This window comes from Heterocephalus glaber, unplaced genomic scaffold (assembly GCF_053883595.1).
Source record: "Heterocephalus glaber isolate CG9 unplaced genomic scaffold, H.glaber_assembly_v1.0 deba00001141, whole genome shotgun sequence".
Lineage (NCBI taxonomy): Eukaryota > Metazoa > Chordata > Mammalia > Rodentia > Bathyergidae > Heterocephalus > Heterocephalus glaber.
In genome coordinates this window covers 224,440-242,773 of record NW_028258201.1, presented here as the reverse complement: position 1 = coordinate 242,773, position 18,334 = coordinate 224,440, and the positions used below count along the sequence as shown (strand labels likewise).

Here is an 18,334-nt window from a genome sequence, read left to right as displayed (position 1 = left end):
ACACCATCAGTTCCCACAGGAAGAACTACAGATTTAATCTCACAGTTCTTTTTTTTTTTGGTACCAGGGATCGAACTCTGGTCCTTGAGCTTGCGCAGCAGGCAGCGAAACCACTGAGCTAAATCCCAAGCCCAGAACTACAGATTTAAAAGATGCCGATAAACAGCAAACACACATAAAACTCATTTTGGTCAAACACTAAGCTTTTATTGTTATTTTCTCCAGTACTAGGGATTGAGCTCAGGGCCCCTGCACTGAGCTACATCTGCAGCCCTCTTATTTAGTTAGTTAGTTGTGATTTTGAGACAGCTTGATAAATCACTAAGTTGCCCAGGTTGGAGCTGGACTTGTGACCCTCCTACCTCAGCCTGCAAACTGGGATTAAGGGGATGTGTCACCATGCCTGCTACCATGGTATTTTACATTTTAACTCCTTTAATCCTTGCAGCAACCCTGAGGTAGGTGCAGCTGCTAACAGTCCATCTTACACACAGGGGAACTGAGACATGAGGTCGAGCATGCTTCCCAGTGAGCGGCCAGTGAGCAGCAGCCCGAGCCCTGGGCTCAGCGTTTGGCTCTCAGGCCGGGGCTCCTGCCATCAAGCAGCTGCGTGTCGCACCCCAGGCACTGCTGGGAGCTGGACTGGGCCACCCTGGACGCTGCTCTCCCTGGCAGCGAGGGACCGTGATCCCCGAGAGCCTTGATTTCGGTCACTTGTCGTTGTCTCTCTGACAAGCTCTTTCTCACCGGGCCGCCTCACAGCCCCAGCTGGCCACTTCCTTCTGACCAGTCCTCCGGGCCCAGGCGGAAGTGGCCAACTCAGAGAGAGGCTGGGACGCGGCTGCAGCCTGTGGTGTCACTGGCTTCTGTCCAGAACAGAGCTGGTCTCCTCCCACTACCGCGGGCACCATCAAGGCGGCAGGGATTGTCAGCTGTCACCCCAGGTCTTCTTGTGGCCGCATCGTTCTTCCAAGCTGGGCCTCACTTTGCTCTGAGGTCAGCGGCTTCCTGCCGAGTGACCACTCTCCTTTCCCTGAACATTCCCACCAGGCTTTCTCCTTCCCCGCTGCCAACTCCCAGCTCCCGGCCCATGCACCTTACACAGAGGAGCCAGGCCAGCTTCCCGTGGAACACCCCTCTTTACCTTCGCCTTTCCCAGCTCCCAGGTCCCGGTGCTGTCACTGCACCCGTTTGACCTCTGCCTGTGCCCAAGCATGGCAGGGGAACCAGCCTCCTCACAGGCGTGTGCTGGCTTTTCCCACCTCTGTGCTTTCAATCAGGTAGCTATTCTGGCCTAGACTATTCTCACCTTTGTCTCCTGCTATCTGCTCTCCACCTCCCTCACAAACCCTACTCTGATTTTTCCAGTGTCGCCTGGATCTATCCTTGAATTCCTAAAGCACTTAGTGTCTATGACAGTTCAACTTGGTCAACGCACTCTCCTGTAGCTGCTGGGCCTGGAAGTGGAATTTTTAAAAAGAGGTGAGATTAATATATTTGAATATTTACAATGTGTTAGGCACTGTAGCAGGCGCTGAGCACGTACAGTTCTTACATTTCATTCTTACAGCAATCCCAAGCCACAAGTACTGTTATCCTCCTCTAAAAAGTTGCAGAGCTGATGTTCAGAGAGGCGAAGGAACTTCCCCCGTGTAACGAAGGTTACTGGGAGTCAGGGCTGAGGCTGAAACTCAAGTCTGACACTGGATTTCCCTTTTGCAGCACAACACTGCAACGCTTTGTGGCTACGTTATTTTCTTTATTCCCTCAGTCCCAAGCACAGAACTCACTGTCTCAGCAAAAGCTGAATACATAAATTATGGCTGAAACACAATTAATGTGCTGGGTGTGGTGGGGCATGCTGGTAATCCCAGCACTTGGGAGCCGGAGGCAGGAGGATTGCTGCAAGTTTGAGACCAGCCTGGGCTACATAGTGAGTTTGAGCCCAGCCTGAACTGCATAGTGAGGCCCTATCTGAAAAAAAAAAAAAAAAAAGGGCAATTAATGGCTCCCTTTAAACATGAAGGATCGCCAGGGATTTAGTTCAGTGGTTCTGCCTCTGCCTTGCAAGTGCAAGGACCCTAGTTCAATCCCCAGTACCAAAAACCGCCCCCCAAAACAAAAGAAAAAACAAAACAAAACATGGAGGATCAAGTAGGGCCCTTATGCTTTGCATTAATTTTTTCCTGCATCCTTTTAAAGCTTTACTGAACACTAACTATGGGCCAGGCACAGTCTTACACAATGGGAACTCAGAGGGCTGTCCTTGCTCACCTGAAAAAGTGAGACATCCACAAATAGCTGATACACATTGTATTATTACCAACTTTTCCACAAAAATTACAAGTTCATGGCCTTCCAACAACCCACAGTCATTGTCTCACAGCTTCAAAATCGTGGGGCACGGTTTCCCGTGGTCTTCTACTTTCACAAGGCTGTAATCAGCCACCGGCTGGGCCAGGCTGTCATCCGGGGCTCAGCTGGGAAGGAATGGGCTTCCAGTCCCACTCAGGTTGGGGGCAGATGCCATTTCCTCACAACTGTGATGCAAGGCCCCTGACTCCTGTGGCTGGAGGATGCAGGCGGCTCTGCTCCTCCAGGCTGCATGGAGGCCCTGCCATGGTGAGCTGTCCGGCAGGCAGCGAGGAGAGGCTCCAGAGAGAGTCTGTGAGCAAACAGGGGCCCCAGGCCAGGTAGCGGAAGCAGCTCAGAGCCCACGGCTGAAGGGCAGGAGTGCCACACTGGCAGGACCTGAGGGGAAGATCTCGACAGCATCAGTCTGCCCGCCACAGCAGTGAATCCATGCAAGCTGGGCGGCGCGGACAACTGCCACCGGCACTTGGGAGGAGCCTTCACCCGCGAGGCCCTTGTGCTGAGGCAGCACTGCACACACACTCCTGGCTGCTTCCATTCTAACACGAGAACGAGAGCGGTGGGTGCTAGCATTGGCTCACAGGCCACACGGAGACCCCGCAAAGGGTCCTGGGGAGCATGGATCTGGCCTTCACAAGGAGAGCACAAACAGGAGCCTGGCTCGGGGAGGAGGGAGGAGGGCTGAGGAAATGAGGAGGCAGGCCTAATGGGGGCCGGCCAGATGGAGGAAAGAGTGGAGGAGTCCATCCAGTTTCACTCCTAGAAACAAAGACATCCTTCACAATGCATACACACTGAGATGCTCTGTGGGGTTCCCACAGGCCATGTGGCCTGAGGTGCAAAAGTAAAGCAGCAGGGGATTCCCTTGACGCTGGGAAAGCCCACATGCAGCTCTGTATTGTGTGGGTGGTATGTGTCTCGGGCACTGTAGGTGTCTCCATGTATGGGAGCGAAGAAGGGATGACTCACACCTGTTCAGTAAGCCCCTGGCATTCTAGGAAAGCGAGACAGAGAGTGAGAACCATTAGCTCTCGGGTTTCTGTCAGCTCTAAATGTCCTCCCCAACTCACTTGTGAGGCCACCCTGAGCTGCCTCCCTGGGAGCATCACCCTTCCCCTGCACCTCATTCTGCTGCAGCAGCAGCACGGCGTGGTCCTAGGCAAGCCACTGCCACATGTCACCGCGTGTCACCTGAGCACCTCCCCGCACAACTCCGAGAGGGGCGCTGCGGGTGGGCTGCCTAGGCGTGGGTGGGAACCTCAGGGTGTGGAGCTGCCTGGGACGTGCACCTCCAGGGTGCTGGCGCCCAGCTCCTTGGCGTCCTCTCCAGATCGGCCCCAGGTTGCTGAGCTGTGTCATTGCCTTGGAGGGGCTGAGGGTTCCAGCCCCTCCGCAGACCCTTGCTCCTGCCGAGGGGGTACCTGGCTGTCCCTTGGCTTGGTGCTGGCTCTGCAGCTCCGAGCCCAGCCTGTGGCTCCCACAGTCTATCTGCAACCACAGAAAAGAGGCTCCTTGAGACCCCTTCCTGGCCTTCTACTGCCTCTGAGCACCTGAGTGCGAGTGCTGAGTCCGTAGTTCCCTGCCCCTGGAGCCACGGAGCCCAGACACAGCGGCGCGCGTCACTCAGCAGTGCCCTCCCACTGCCTGCAGGGACAGAGGCCGAGCCCTGTGCTTGGCGCAGCCATTTCAATCGGTGAGATACTTCTCTCTGACGCTCACCATGCTCCCCGGAGAGGAGCCTTGGTTCTCATTGAGCTTTTAAGTCACACGACGGTCGGCGGGTTTAACGTGCCCCAGGTCGCTCTGCCAGCCAACCGGAAGCCAAGCCCAACGCCCGGGTTTCAGCCTGCTCAGCTGAACTTCCGCAGCTCTCTGCTCCAGGGACAGAGCAGGCGGCGCGCCCCTGAGGACGTTCGACACCCGCTCCAGGACGCTGAGATCTGCACCTGCAGGGCCCGCAGCTTCTCTGCCGGAGCCTGGAGCCGCTGAAGCTCGGCGATGTCCTTCCTGAGTCTCTGGCTCCCGCGGTTGAGTCGTTCGTAGAGAGCCGCACTTGCTCTTCAGACTGGGGCGAGGGCGCCACCTACTGGGGGCACAAGTAACACGGCAGGTCCTGGTCCCAGAACGCGGCGGTGGGAAATCGTGCCTAAAAACAGGCGCCTTCGAAGCACTGGGCTTGGGGTAAGGAACTTGAGAGCTTACTTAATGGGTAATGATGCGGAAGAGTAATGAGTAATTGCTTTAAATTCCCAAGTTGTTTCCGAGCTATACAGAAAGAATAGATGCGACAGAGCTGTTTCTGCCTGACTTCCGGTGCTTTTCTCCTCACAGGTAAGAGCCATGTGCCAAGCTTCTTTACATATCTGTGTGATGTAACTGATACATAAAACAGTGCATGCTTGGGGGAACCATGTGATGTTTGAATACACACACAGTGTAATGTTCACATCAGGGTAAGATACTTAGCTCCTCAAAAACTTATCATTTCTTTGGGTAAAAACATTAAAAATCTCTTCTTCCAGCTTTTTTGAAACACACAATTCATTATTCTTATCTACAGTCACCCCACCGTGAAAGCACCCCCGAGCTCCTTACTCCTATTTAGCTGTAACTTAGCACCATTGACCAACCTTCCCCCACACGGCAATTTCTGGCATTTCCTACTATTCCACAGTAAGAAAGGACGCCAGTCTGAAGAGAACTGCCTCAGTTTTGGTACCACCTTCTGTTCCCACCACATCTTGTCGCCAATGGAGAGCAAAAAGCCCTAAGTAAGGGCTTACTATGCAAACCCACAGTTCCCCGTCTCAATCCTAAATCATAACCTGGGTGGGTCACTGTGTCCCTGAAGCTATGAATATAATGAACAATTTGAATTTTCTTTAAAAAGGTGTTTTCAGGTTTTTGATAACCTGTGAAAAAAGCAAAAATAAAGTTTATTATTATTACAGAGGTCTGTGGTATACCAAAGTTAAGACACGTGACATTGCCAACCAAAGACTCTGGAACATCTCTTCTTGTAGCTCCTTGCTAGATTAGCCCTGAAAGTACTCACCCTGCCAGACAAAAAGCACTTAAATTCATAGTAATAAAAAATAGCACTGGTACAAGAACAAAAACGAAAGAGAGAGAGAGCTGAGGGATGGACCATATTTATAAAGGAATTTTTAAAAGAAAACATCGTATCTAAATCAGTAGGAGAAAAAACAGAATCTGTTGATGGTCTTGAGAAGACTGGCTTACAATGAGAGAGAAATCAAACCAGTCCCTGCGTAGAACCACATGTAAGGGTGGACCCCAAATGGATTAAAGAGCTCAGTGTGAAAGGTGAAATTATAAAGTCAATAGAAGCTGATGTTTGATACAAATTTATGACTTGGAAGTAGGGGGACTGTTAGGTATTTCAGAGCCCCCACAGAGCAGGCCTGGTCCTCTCCTTCCCCTTTACCCCACTCCGGCCACAGGGAACAGAGAACTTCCGCATAGCTAAGGCCTGACCTCCCTTTGTTAGTGACTCTTGGCCTAGTTAAAGTCTTTCTGCCCCACCGCTTTCTGAGTCAGATGTTCCGGTGAGACAGGGGCTTCCCGAAAGCAGTTACTCCATCCCCCGCCCCGACCGAAACCTACTGTTACACACCCCAGCCCCAATCCCCCACCCCCACCAGTGGACTAGTGCTCTCCCTCCTGCAAGATCCCTATATAAGCTTCCGGCTCAGCCCATGCAGTTGCTGGTCTCCATTCTGTGAGTCGGCCCGGCAGGCTGCAGACTGCCGCCCCAATGAAGCTTGCTTGGACATCCGCATGTGCCCCCTTCTTCGGCGACCTTTCAGAGATGTCTGAAGCAAAACCAAAGCACAAACCATGAGGGCAGTACTCAATTTGATTATATCAAAATTAATGGCACCACGACCAAAATTAATAGAGAAATGAGAGTTCAGGAGATGTTATCTGTAATGCCTGAAACCAAGAAGAGAATTGTGTGCATGAGAGAAAGCAAAGTCAACAAGTCAGCAAGAAGATAAGAACTCAGCAGGAAAACGTGCAGAGTATGAGCAATTACTTCACAGAAAAGAAAGTACAGAAGGCTATTACCGTACATGTGAATAAATGCCCAAACTCATCAGTGACCAGAGAAGGGGAAAATACACAACAATGAAATGTTGTTTGACACCTATCTGATGAGTAAAAATTGTACCGTGGATAATGCCTGGCGAGGCTGCACAAGGACCTAAGGACCCCAGGGCTGCTGAGACCTGCACTGGCACAGCCCTTCAGTGAAGGTCCAGGCCTGGGAAAGGATGATTCCTTCCAACCCACAGGTTTCTGGGCAAATATCCCAAAGAATTCCTCACATAGGTCCTAAGAGGACTTGCAGGCTGCAGTGTTGATCAAGGTACTGAGACAGGAGGTTAGTGTGAAGCAGGCTGTCTGGGGAAGTAGGCTTGACTTGTTAAATGCAAAATCCCAGGACACTGCCAGAACAGTTTCCAAAGCACATGGACTTCTGGCGAGAATTTGAGCAGTTTTTGCAGGGCAACCTAGACCGAGGAGCCCATGGCACGGGAGATACAGAGAATCATATACTAATTTCCAGGCTTTGATACATATTCACAGGATAACTGTTGACAGAGGTAAAACCTACTTGCATTTCTAGCCAGGTTTCTAGTACTATCGACCAGGGAGCCCTGTGGTCTTAGCCTTGCCCAGTCCAGCTCCACTCTGCAGACTAGCAGAGGCCCCATCCCTGGGGCTCTGCCCTCACACGGACAGTACCATCCTTCAGACAGACTCATATTGATACGGGAAAGTTTTGGATAACTTAATAGATTGAATATTAAGGTAGTTGTAGAAGTAAAATAAGTAATGTGTTCTTTTAGGATTTGATTTTCCTGTAACTCCATGTTTAAGGTGAGGATTATCTGACTCTGACCAGTAACTTCATTAACCTAACAAAGTTACCAGGCCAGGGTGAATTTACAATGTATATGGCCTATCTTGTGTCTGTGACTTGTAAATAGGAACTGGAATTGTATTTACATATCAAAGACCACTAGGGGTGAGATAATGGCTAAAAAAGGATATAAAAAGGGAAATGCTGAACAAAGGGGGCCCGGGTATTGACCAGACTGGTTTCTGGCAATCCCATCCACTCGAGAGAATAAATTTTATTATTTTATCCGAATTCTGTGTCTCTGTGTATTTCTTTCCGAGATTTCTGCAACAATATTAATACGCCGAAACTCCAACATCGGTAACAAAATATACGCAGAAACAAACAAGATCCAAAGCAGGAGGAAGCAGAAGAAACTTAGTTAGGAAGCCTCCGGGGCCAGGAGTGTGGGGGGCTCAGGAGCCCTGGGGCTTTGACCCCCAGCCTTGCCTTGCAGTGGCTGATGGCATCTTCCCTGGTTGGCTCCATCTGAGCCTGGTGTGCAGGGGACTCCAGGCATTCTGCACCTGGGAGGAGTTTGCTCTCCTCCCGGAACCTGCACACTCTCTTCTGGTGGCTGCGGCAAAGGTAGCCTTCTCCCAGCACCCCCTCAAAAGGATTGGGCAAGCAACTTCAGGGAACAACACAGCCTAGAGAACAGAAACAAAAAAATAATCGCTTTGGAGTTGGATATGATCAAAAATTTTTAGTTGGGGCTATTGAAGTTTCTCCACCCAAGGCAGCCTTGCCTTTACAATTGAAATCAAATGATCCCATTTGGGTTAATCAATGGCCCTTACCACAGGAGAAACTAACCATTCTACAACTCATATTAGACCAAGTTAACAAGAGGCATTTAGAACCATCTGTGAGCCCTTGGAACGCACCTTATCTTTGTTATTCCTAAAAGGTCAGGGAAATGGCGTTTGCTTCAGGACCTACATGCAGTTAATGGAAGCCTCATTCCAATGGGGGCACTGCAACCTGGCTTACCGAACCCAGTGGCAATCCCCCAGAAGTGGCCGCTTAGAATTATAGATTTAAAAGACTGCTTCTCTAACATTCCTTTGTGGCCAAGTGACCGACCTCGATTTGCCTTTTCGGTACCTAGCACGAATTTTAAAGAACCAATGAAGCGCTTTCAGTGGACTGTGTTGCCTCAAGGAATGGCTAACAGCCCCACACTGTGTCAGCTTTTTGTAGCACAGGCTCTTCAAGCTACTCGTAAATTATTCCCTACTGTATATTTAACACATTATATGGATGACATACTAATCTCTGCAAATACACAACAGCTACTTTTACAGGCCTTTGCTGTTGCAAAGAAGGATTTAGTGTGTTTTGGATTGTGCATAGCACCTGAAAAATTTCAACTATCGGAGCCTTATATTTACCTGGGTACCTTGTTATCAGAATGACCGGTTAAGCCACAAAAGATACAATTTAGGACAGACAAATTAAAAACATTAAATGATTTTCAAAAATTATTAGGTGATATTAATTGGATTAGGCCTAAGATAGGGATAGCAACTTTTCAATTACAGAATTTGAATGAAATATTACAGGGAGATTCTGATCTTAATTCCCCTCAAAAATTAACTCTGGAGGCACAAAAGGAGTTACAATTAATACAACAAAGCCTACATAACCGTCAGGTGTTTCGTATCAACTCTAATTATCCAGTTTGTTTGTGCTTAACACCCCCCACTCACCCACAGGCTTAATAGGGCAATGGTATGAGAAACGGGTCTTTCCCATGGAATGGTTGTTCTTATCTAACCAGTTAGTGAAATCTCTACGATTATATCTAGAACAAATTGCAAAAATAGTTTCCTTGGGACGTAATTGTACCCGACAATTATTTGGTGCTGACCCTCATTTCATCATTATCCCAATTGATAGGGATCAAATGCAGATGCTGCTACAGACTGCTTTATATTGGCAAGTAGCCTTTGCAGATTTCACTGGACGCATAATCATTACCCTAGTGACCCTCTGTTTCAGCTTTTTTCACGACATGAGTTTATTCTCCCCAAGATTACTCAATTTCAGCCATTACAAGGTGCCTCAGCCTATTTCACTGATGGCTCCTCTAAGGGCCAAGCAGCAATTTGGAGCTCTTCCTTTAGTTATGTGTTGCCTACACCTGGTCTCTCTGCTCAGCGGTCAGAGTTGCTAGCCATTTTATTTGTGATTGAAAACTTTCCCTCCCAACCCCTCAATATTTTAAGTGATTCCTTTTATGCAGTTTGTTTGACTCAAAGATTGGAAGGAGCTATGGTGTGCTCTACCTTAGAACCCAAATTACTAAACTTGTTTTTAAGATTACCAAAGGCCATACGTCAAAGAACTGCTCCCTTTTATATTGGACATATTCGATCACATACGAACCTTCCTGGGCCACTTTCCTATGGCAATGCACAAGCAGATCAGCTTATAGGATTCCTTGCTGCTTTTGATCAGGCTAAGGAATCACATAGTTATTTCCATCAGAACTCCAAGGCACTACAACATGATTTTCAGCTATCTCAAGCTCAGGCACGACAGATAGTTATGGCTTGTCCTAGTTGCCACAGATTCCACAGCCCATTCCCCCTGAGGGAACTAACCCTCGAGGCCTAGCTGCCAATATGATTTGGCAGATGGATGTGACACATGTCCCCTCTTTTGGAAAGTCTCGATTTGTACATGTCTCTATAGATACATTTTCACACATGATACATGCCACGTACCACTCTGGTGAGAAAGGTCACCATGTTCAACAACACTGCTTGTCTGCCTTTGCTGCCATGGGAGTGCCCAAAAATATTAAAACTGACAATGGTCCATCATATGTTAATAAATTTATCCAAAAATTCTTTCTTATTTGGCATGTTAAGCATAGCACTGGTATCCCGTATAGTCCACAAGGACAAGCCATAGTAGAAAGGGCCCATGCCACCCTCAAACATCAATTGCTTAAACAATCACAAGGAAATCAGCTGCCTCCACAAGCTCATTTAGATCTAGCTGTTTTTGTACTCAATTTTTTGAATCCTGTAGCAGGTTCCACACAACCACCTGCTATGCTCCATTGGCAAATGGATGGCATGGTTAAGACTCAAAAACCACAAGTCCTTTGGAAAGATGTCCAAACAGGTCAGTGGAATGGCCCCACTGCCTTAATAACTTGGGGGAGAGGTTTTGCCTGTGTCCTAACAGATAATGAGAAAACCTTGTGGCTGCCCTCCCAGAATGTGAATCCGTGGGTCATGCTGGTGGAACCGCCAACATCTCGCAGAATGAGTGATAGCACCCTGGCTGAAAGCGATGAGCCAGCTGCACCTCAAGGACCCACCTCACCAGCGACAACCAACAAATCCATGGCAGGGTCCAGGACTGAGATGATGCCCCCAGAGGAATGATAATTATAGATTTATGGTAAAAAATTTATAAAGGTGGGGGACAACTTCAAAATGCTCCTTTAATATTTACAGGTATAAAAGCGCTTTCATTCCTTCTGATTCTAATCTCAAGAGATCTCTGTTAATTGACTATTCCAAAGTTTTTGACCAGTCATACAATTATAAATCTAATAATCATAAAAAGGATATTATAATTCAATTTGGCCAAATATATTTGAGTGCACTCTAATTTTATAAATTGTCTTATATGTTTGTCTGTTGTCTATTTGTTTGTACACTTGAGCTCAAATTTTTTTTCTCTTTTCCTTTTCACCTTTTGAAAAAAAATTTTTTTTTCCTTGAAAGATATTCACCTATTATTGGATTGGCTTACAGATAAATATTATCAAATTAAAGGCATGCCTTTCTTCCCCCAAGTTGCTAACTGATCAAAGTGCCACCAAGATTTATTTTATAAAAGTAATGTGTATTGTCATCTACATGGAATAATCAAACTGCAATAATCAGTTGTAAAATAAGAAGATATATATATTCATATTATTTGTTTGTCAAAGTAAATAGAGACTGTGGGTACTCCCTTTGGTGAATAAAGAAGTGGCCACCCAGAAAATAATCATTCTGGTCTTAATTCACTAAAGGGACCCCCCTAGTAATTTTCATAATCTTATGGGAAACACACCACAACAAATATTGTCTCAATGTTATTATAAATTGATTACATTATCATTGAAGTTTAAATTCTAAATATGTTATAAATTGATTACATTGGTTATCATTGAAATTTAAATTCTAAATATGTTATAAATTGATTACATTGGTTATCATTGATGTTTAAACACTCAATATGTTATTGTGATATGTCTACATTGGTCATCTTCAAAAGATTAATGTCTGTGGTATAAACAAAAGAGTGTTATTGGAAAGATGCTTTTGGTACCAAACTACATTGAAGAACATAATGTTTTATATAACTATAATATTTATTACTGCTCCTTTTCTGGTGTACAAAATGTATTCATGCGCCCTAATTGTATGGGTCTTCTAACATTGTTTATGGTAATAACCTTTTGATTCAGATATTTGCCTTTCTTTTATGCTCCAGCCCCCTATGATAATAAGCACAGTTGTAGGCTGATTTATTTTCCTTAGATGACATCCTATAAAAAAGATAGCTACTTAGGGATTCATCCACAAGAACAACCATAATTGGCAATAATAACAGTTTAACTATATTTTTATTCCAAAATGCTTAATAGCCAGGTAAAATTATAATATTTGAGTTCACTACTCCTCTTATAATGCTAATGTTATTGATCTTCTCTTCTGGGTGTTCAACAAACAAAGTTTAGAGACCAAAACTGAAGAGGTATCTGGGCTAAGAAGGCAGCCAATATTTTGGCCCTGGCCCTCCAAGGTCAACAACAATAACAAAAAGATCCGGGACATGAGGGAACCATCTCCGAGATCCTGCATTTTTGGTGAGTCACCCAACCTCCTGAGCAGGGAGGTTGCTGAACACCAAAACAGTCAGATCCAACAAAAAGTGTGCCAAAGGAATGTCACCTGGAGGAAAAAATCTCCCATGCTTTCGCAGGAAGCCACATGGTCAAGCAAGGCCATGACATATCCTGGTGGCTGACACTGACAGAAGAGCTAAGAGGCTCTATGCATGGTTCCAAGACAGTGCCTATGGAGACTTAATTGACTTTGTTAGATAGCAAGAGATTGACTTTATTTAATATAGGTCTCACTGTAACTTGGTCTTGAACATCCTGTAGAAAAGTATAACTATATAAGATAATAGCTATTTGAGTTCAGCAAAAGTTTTAAGTTTTTTTAGCCAACATTGTTTAAATAAATAAATAAATAAATAAATTTATTATTTGATTTTTCATCCTTTTATAGCCCCAATTAATAGAAATTATGCTTATAGACAGCTAAGCTAGTCAAACACACTATAGATCCTCACAATATATAGGATCAAGGTATTGTTGGGTGTGCTCACTTTTCCTAAAAACACCTTCACGTAAAACAAAAAGAAAGGGAGATCTGTTGGGGCAATGCTACATAATTCTAGGGAAAAATCATTTGAGTAGGCCTAGTTCTCCTGCCTACAAGCCAGCTATAACACTCCAAGACATAATTCCATTTTGGCCTCAGGTAACAAGGGTGATCTCAATGATCCCATGACGCTGTAATGCTCCAAGACAAGACCACACCTGTGGGAGACGCCCTGGCAGGAACCAAATCTTCATCTGTGTAGTTCCTGGGAGGAACTAAATCTTCATCTGCATAGTTCCTCGTTGTTCTTAGATTTCTGCGGCCCCCACCCAGTCTTTTGTTACACCTTGTTCATCCCAGTGTGATACTGAAATCTACATTATTCATTTGTTACATTTGTTTCTCCCCATGTACTGAATAAAAGGTGCTGCAAGCTAGGACTTCTTGTCTTTACCGCCCAGAGCAGCACTGATCAGACCCAAAGCTCAGCTTCTTCTCAGTCTCATTTGTCTACCTTTCCTGTGATTCGCCTTGTGCTGCCGTGGCTCGCAGGAGACTAGGACTTACTGCAGAGGTTCTGGTAACGCCCCCTTCCCCTGTTCCCTACACCGATCTAAGGTCATAAATCCATTCTCTTGTGATTTCTACTATTGCTTTTATGTTTTCATATTTTGCTTTTGACTATGTGGCATTTGGCATTTATCTTTTTTTTTCCATTTAGTTTACTGGCGAAGCCCAACCGACCTCCACTGCTGCTTGACAGAGTTCCAGCTGGGGGAAAGAAAGGGTGGAACACATCGTACCCTCATGTTTTATTTTTTCTTGCCATAATGTTTATAATTGTTACTCTGATCACAGGAGTCATTGTGTTTGTGACTAACAACAAACTCTCCATGAGGCACATTGGTAATGATATATCGAAATCTGATCTGGCTCACAAGTCCCAAATTCCAGTTTCTCTTAGTTCTATTACCACATCCACTCATAAAGAAACCTCTCCTAAAACCCTCTCTGTTTCCCCACTACTATGACTCCCCCTCTTATTGCTGACATTCTTTTACTAAAGGGGCCTTATGAAGAGATTGGAAGGATAGACTTTAGATGTAAGAAATAGTGGGAAATGGGAAAAAGAAAGAATGTTAAGACAGGTAAATGCATTAAGGAGGCAAGTTACTCAGTACTTCTCAAAGTGCTGTAAATATCTCCTGCTCATGGACTATGAACCCAAATGACATTTAGTTAAGATGAATAGAGGTATAGAAAAATAGAGAGCTAATGGCAAACTATATTAACCATTGTGCAGTTTCTCAAGGGCCAGCTGGTGACCACAAGTTTGACATTTAGTTGATTAAATCTTGCTTGTACCCCCGCTGATATAAAGATTTTGATTAAGTTACCTTCTTTCTGCTTAGGTGTGGGTAAATAAGGGGACAATTGTAATTTTTAAATATGTATTCGTGATGTTCAATGAAATGAAACAGCTTAGAAAAATTATACTTTGTTTAGCAAAAAATAACCTTTACTTCAATAGAAATTGCTAAGGCAACCTAAAATGTAAACATGTTCCACCCAATGCCTCCTAGCTATTGTTTAAAGAAATAACAATAAATCAGACCCTGAGACTTCTCAGAGGGAACCTGAACATTGCTTGAGAAGGTTCTTTTCTCATCGCCGGCCCAGGACATCTCCCCTTCCTACCCTGCATTGACATTGACTGCAGCTGGTCTGCGGCGGTTTACTGGTACATTTTAGGTATAAAATACATTTACATTCATCACTGGGATCTTGTACCTTTACATGAGTATCTTGATTCTTATTTTTTTCCCCTTCCCCTGCCCTCCCTTCAGCCCCTCCACCCTTCCCTATTTGCAGAGACTTTGTTTCCATTTTTTTCCTTTTCTCATATTTTTTCCTTTCCCTTCTTTCCTTTCCCCTACCCCTCCCATTCCCCTACCCCTTTAGACCTTTTCTTCCTATGTCACAATATCAATTATACATTTTAAAAATCACAATATCAAGATCTAGGAGACATTACCACAGATTTTACAGAATTTAAAAGGATATAGAAAGTATATTACAAAATTTTTTTTGAAATAAATTTGATAACTTCTAAGGAGTACCTTGGAAGACAAATTAATGAAACTAACTCTGGAGGAAATATAAAATTTGAATAGCACCTATTAAAGAGAGTATATTCCTAGCTTGAAAACCTACCCATATGACAACAGCTGGCTCATAAATATTTTAACTGATAAATTATATCAAACATTTAAAGCAGAAAAAAGAAGGAACACTTCTCCCCTCATTTTAGGAAATCAACATTGTGCTAATCCTAAAACTGGATAAAGATAATAGAAGAAAAAAGTATGAACATAGATAGAAATTTAATAAAACAAACTATTAGAAGTCAGATCTGGCAGTATGTAGAAAGTGGTTTTGTTATAGGGATGGCAGTGTTGTTTCAGCATTGGAAGATCCACCCCCAAAAGTCATCATTTTAACAGAGGGAAGGAAAAAGCCATATGATCCTGTCACTAGTTGGAGAAAAAGTATTGGACTAAATTCTACAGTTGTTCATGGTAAAAGCTATCAGGAGACTAGAAGCAGAACAGAACCTTCTCAACAGATCAAAGACATGTACTCCATACTTCCAGGGAGAATGTCTTATATGAATGGAGAAGATACAATGCTTTCTCCCTAAGGTGGGGAACAAGGGCAGATATGCTTACTCTTTATCCATCCGTTAAACTTTGAAAACCAGGCCCAAGCGAAATAGTCTGGCAATAAAATGATACAATTAGGATAGGATTGGCAAGGTAGAAGCAAAATCTTTTTTTTTTTTTTTGGTACCGGGGGTCAAACTCGGGACCTTGTGCTTGCAAGGCAGGCACTGGAACCACTGAGCTAAATCCCCGGCCCTAGCAAAATCTTTATATGTAGATGAAGTGATCATCTACAGAGAAAATACTAAGAAATCACTAGGAGCCCCTAGAACTTGTATTTGAATTTAACAGGATTAGAAAACACAAGGTACATATAAAAATTCAGGTCTATGTATACTTGTTATAAATGAAGAACTGGATATTGAAATTTATTGGATAAGAAATTGGATATTGAAATGAAGAATTGGATATTGAATTTGCTATAAATGAAGATTTGGATATTGAAATTTAAAATGAAGAATTGGATATTGATATTAAAATGTAAGAGTACAAAGGTCTTAGAAAAGTAAAAAGAAAAAAAAAAACAGTGTTGGAAGACATTTAGTACCTAATTTTAAGACTTCCTCTAAAGCTACAGTAATCTAAAGCTACAGGCAGTGTTGGTGTAAGGAAAGACATATAGATCATTGGAATAAAACAGAGAATCTAGAAATAGAAACACACATGTATGGTCCACTGAGTTTTGAAAGATTATTTAACATTAACATTTTATAGAACATAAACTCAATTCAAGAGCAGAGGAAAAGATAGTGTTTTCAGCAAATGGCACTAGAACACCTGGTATTCGTATATAAAAATTTAACCTCAACCCTTTATTTCCATACATAAAAATAACTTGAAAGGATCTATGAACCTAAATTTGAAAGACTAAAACTTTAAGAAGAAATTATAAGGGAAAATGTTTATGAATTTAGGGTAGGCAAGAATTTCCTAGGATATAAAAAACATGATGTATAAAAGAAAAAAATTGATAAATGAGATTCTATCAAAATGTAGAACTTTAAATGACATCATTAACAAAATGAAAAGTAGTCCTTAAACAGACCATATTTATAATGCATATTAACCTATGACCAGAATATATAAAGAACTCTTACAGCTCATTAATAGACAACCCAATTAAAAAGTAGACACAAGAAGTTGATAAATAGCCAGTACAGCACAAGGAAAGGTGTGCAACACTAGAATCAGAAAAATACTAATCAGTACAGTAACAAGATTGAATTATGCACTCATTAGGGAGATGAAGTTAAAAGTTTTAAAAGAACAAATGTCAGCTTAGGTGTGAACCAGTTAGAACTTTCTAATACTGCTAATGTGAATGTAAAATGATAAAACCATTTTGGAAAGCAATATAGAAATTTCTTGTATTACTGTTAAGAATCAACAGTCCTGTTCTTCAGTTTTTACTTGAGAGGAATGAAAACCCATGTTCATAATAGATTTGTACATACATGTTGAGTATCCCTTATCTTAAATTCTTGGGACCAGAGTGTTTCAGATTTTCATTTGAAATCCACTTGATCTGCAAAGAGGATAGCTACTCCTGCTTTTTTTCAGGTTCCCATCACATGGAGTATTGTTTTCCACCCTTTAACTTTCAGACTATGAGTTTCTTTCTTTTTTTTTGGTACTGGGGATCGAACTCGGGTCCTCGCGCTTGCAAGGCAGGCGGCGGAACCACTGAGCTAAATCCCCAGCCTATGAGTTTCTTTTTGAATTAAATGTGTTTCTTGCAAGCAGCATATTTTTGGATCTTGCCTCTTGACCCATTCTTCCAGTCTATTTCTTTTGATTGGTGAATTGAGACCATTAACATTGATGGTTATAACTGATATGTATTGACTTATCATTGTCATGACTTTTTCTTTTTGTTGGATTCTCCCCCTTTGCATTTAATTTCTTGTCATGCCTGATGGATTCATTCTGCTGTCTTCCAGGGGTTGTGATCCTCATTGTCTTTTCCTAGGATATTGTCTAAAATTTTTTAGAGTGCTGGTTTGGTATACATGAAGTTCCTAAGGTGCTCTTTGTCATGAAAGTTTCTTATTTCTCCATCAATTTTGAAAGATAGTTTTGCAGGGTACATCAATCTGGGTTGGAGGCTGTTTTCTTTTAGGGCTTGAAATACCTCACTCCAAGCTCTTCTTGCCTTGAGGGTTTGTGTTGAGAAGTCTGCTGTGATTCTGATTGGCTTTCCTTTGTGTGTGATTTGTTTCTTTTCTCTAACTGCTTGTAGAACTTTGTTCTTCTGTTGGGTTTCTGGACTCTTAACAATTATATGTCTATGTGCAGATGTTATTTGATCAAGGCTAGTTGGAGTCCTATATGCCTCACTTATCTGTTTGTCAAGTTCTTTTCCCCTCCTTGGGAAGTTTTCTGCCATTATTTCTGTGAATAGTTTTTTATGTCATCTGCACTCTCTCCTATTTCTTCATTGACTCTGATCAGTCTTATGTTATTCTTCTTCACATTGTCCAGCAGCTGCTGGATTCATTTCTCACGGTCCCTCACAATTTTAAAGCAATTTTTCTTTTCCTGGTCACTAATTGCAATCTTATCTTCTATATCTGAAATTCTGTCGTCACATTGGCTCATTCTGCTGTGTAGACTTTCAATGGCATTTTTAATCTCCTGGAAATCTGTCTGCATCTGTTTTATGTATTCCATTTGTTTCTTATGTTGGGATTCCATCATGTTCCTCAGTTCCTCTCTAGATTTATTAATCATGTCTTGCACTATGAGCACAATCTGTGCTTTTATCTGAGAAATTATTTCTGATTTCATTTTTTCCAGATCCTCTTTTGTTGCCAATTCAGGGAGTCCAGGTGGTTGAGTATCAGAGTGCTCCATCTCGTTTCCCTTTGGGGTTGCTGTGGGTGATCTGGAAGTCTGGTTTTAAG

At 43.3% G+C, this 18,334-nt stretch overlaps 1 protein-coding gene across 1 annotated transcript in view; it reads right to left on the bottom strand.

Moving 5' to 3' along the window:
* Positions 1–2,300: 2,300 nt before the first annotated feature.
* Positions 2,301–18,334, bottom strand: part of Trim40 (tripartite motif containing 40) — a 33,331-nt gene continuing 17,297 nt past the window's right edge. The window contains exons 4-5 of the mRNA XM_087210374.1: positions 7,754–7,912; positions 2,301–4,412 (exon numbers count right to left, since the gene is read on the bottom strand). Coding sequence (XP_087066500.1) covers positions 4,224–4,412; positions 7,754–7,912 — 348 coding nt within the window. The 3' untranslated portion in view covers positions 2,301–4,223. The remainder of the gene's footprint in view (positions 4,413–7,753; positions 7,913–18,334) is intronic.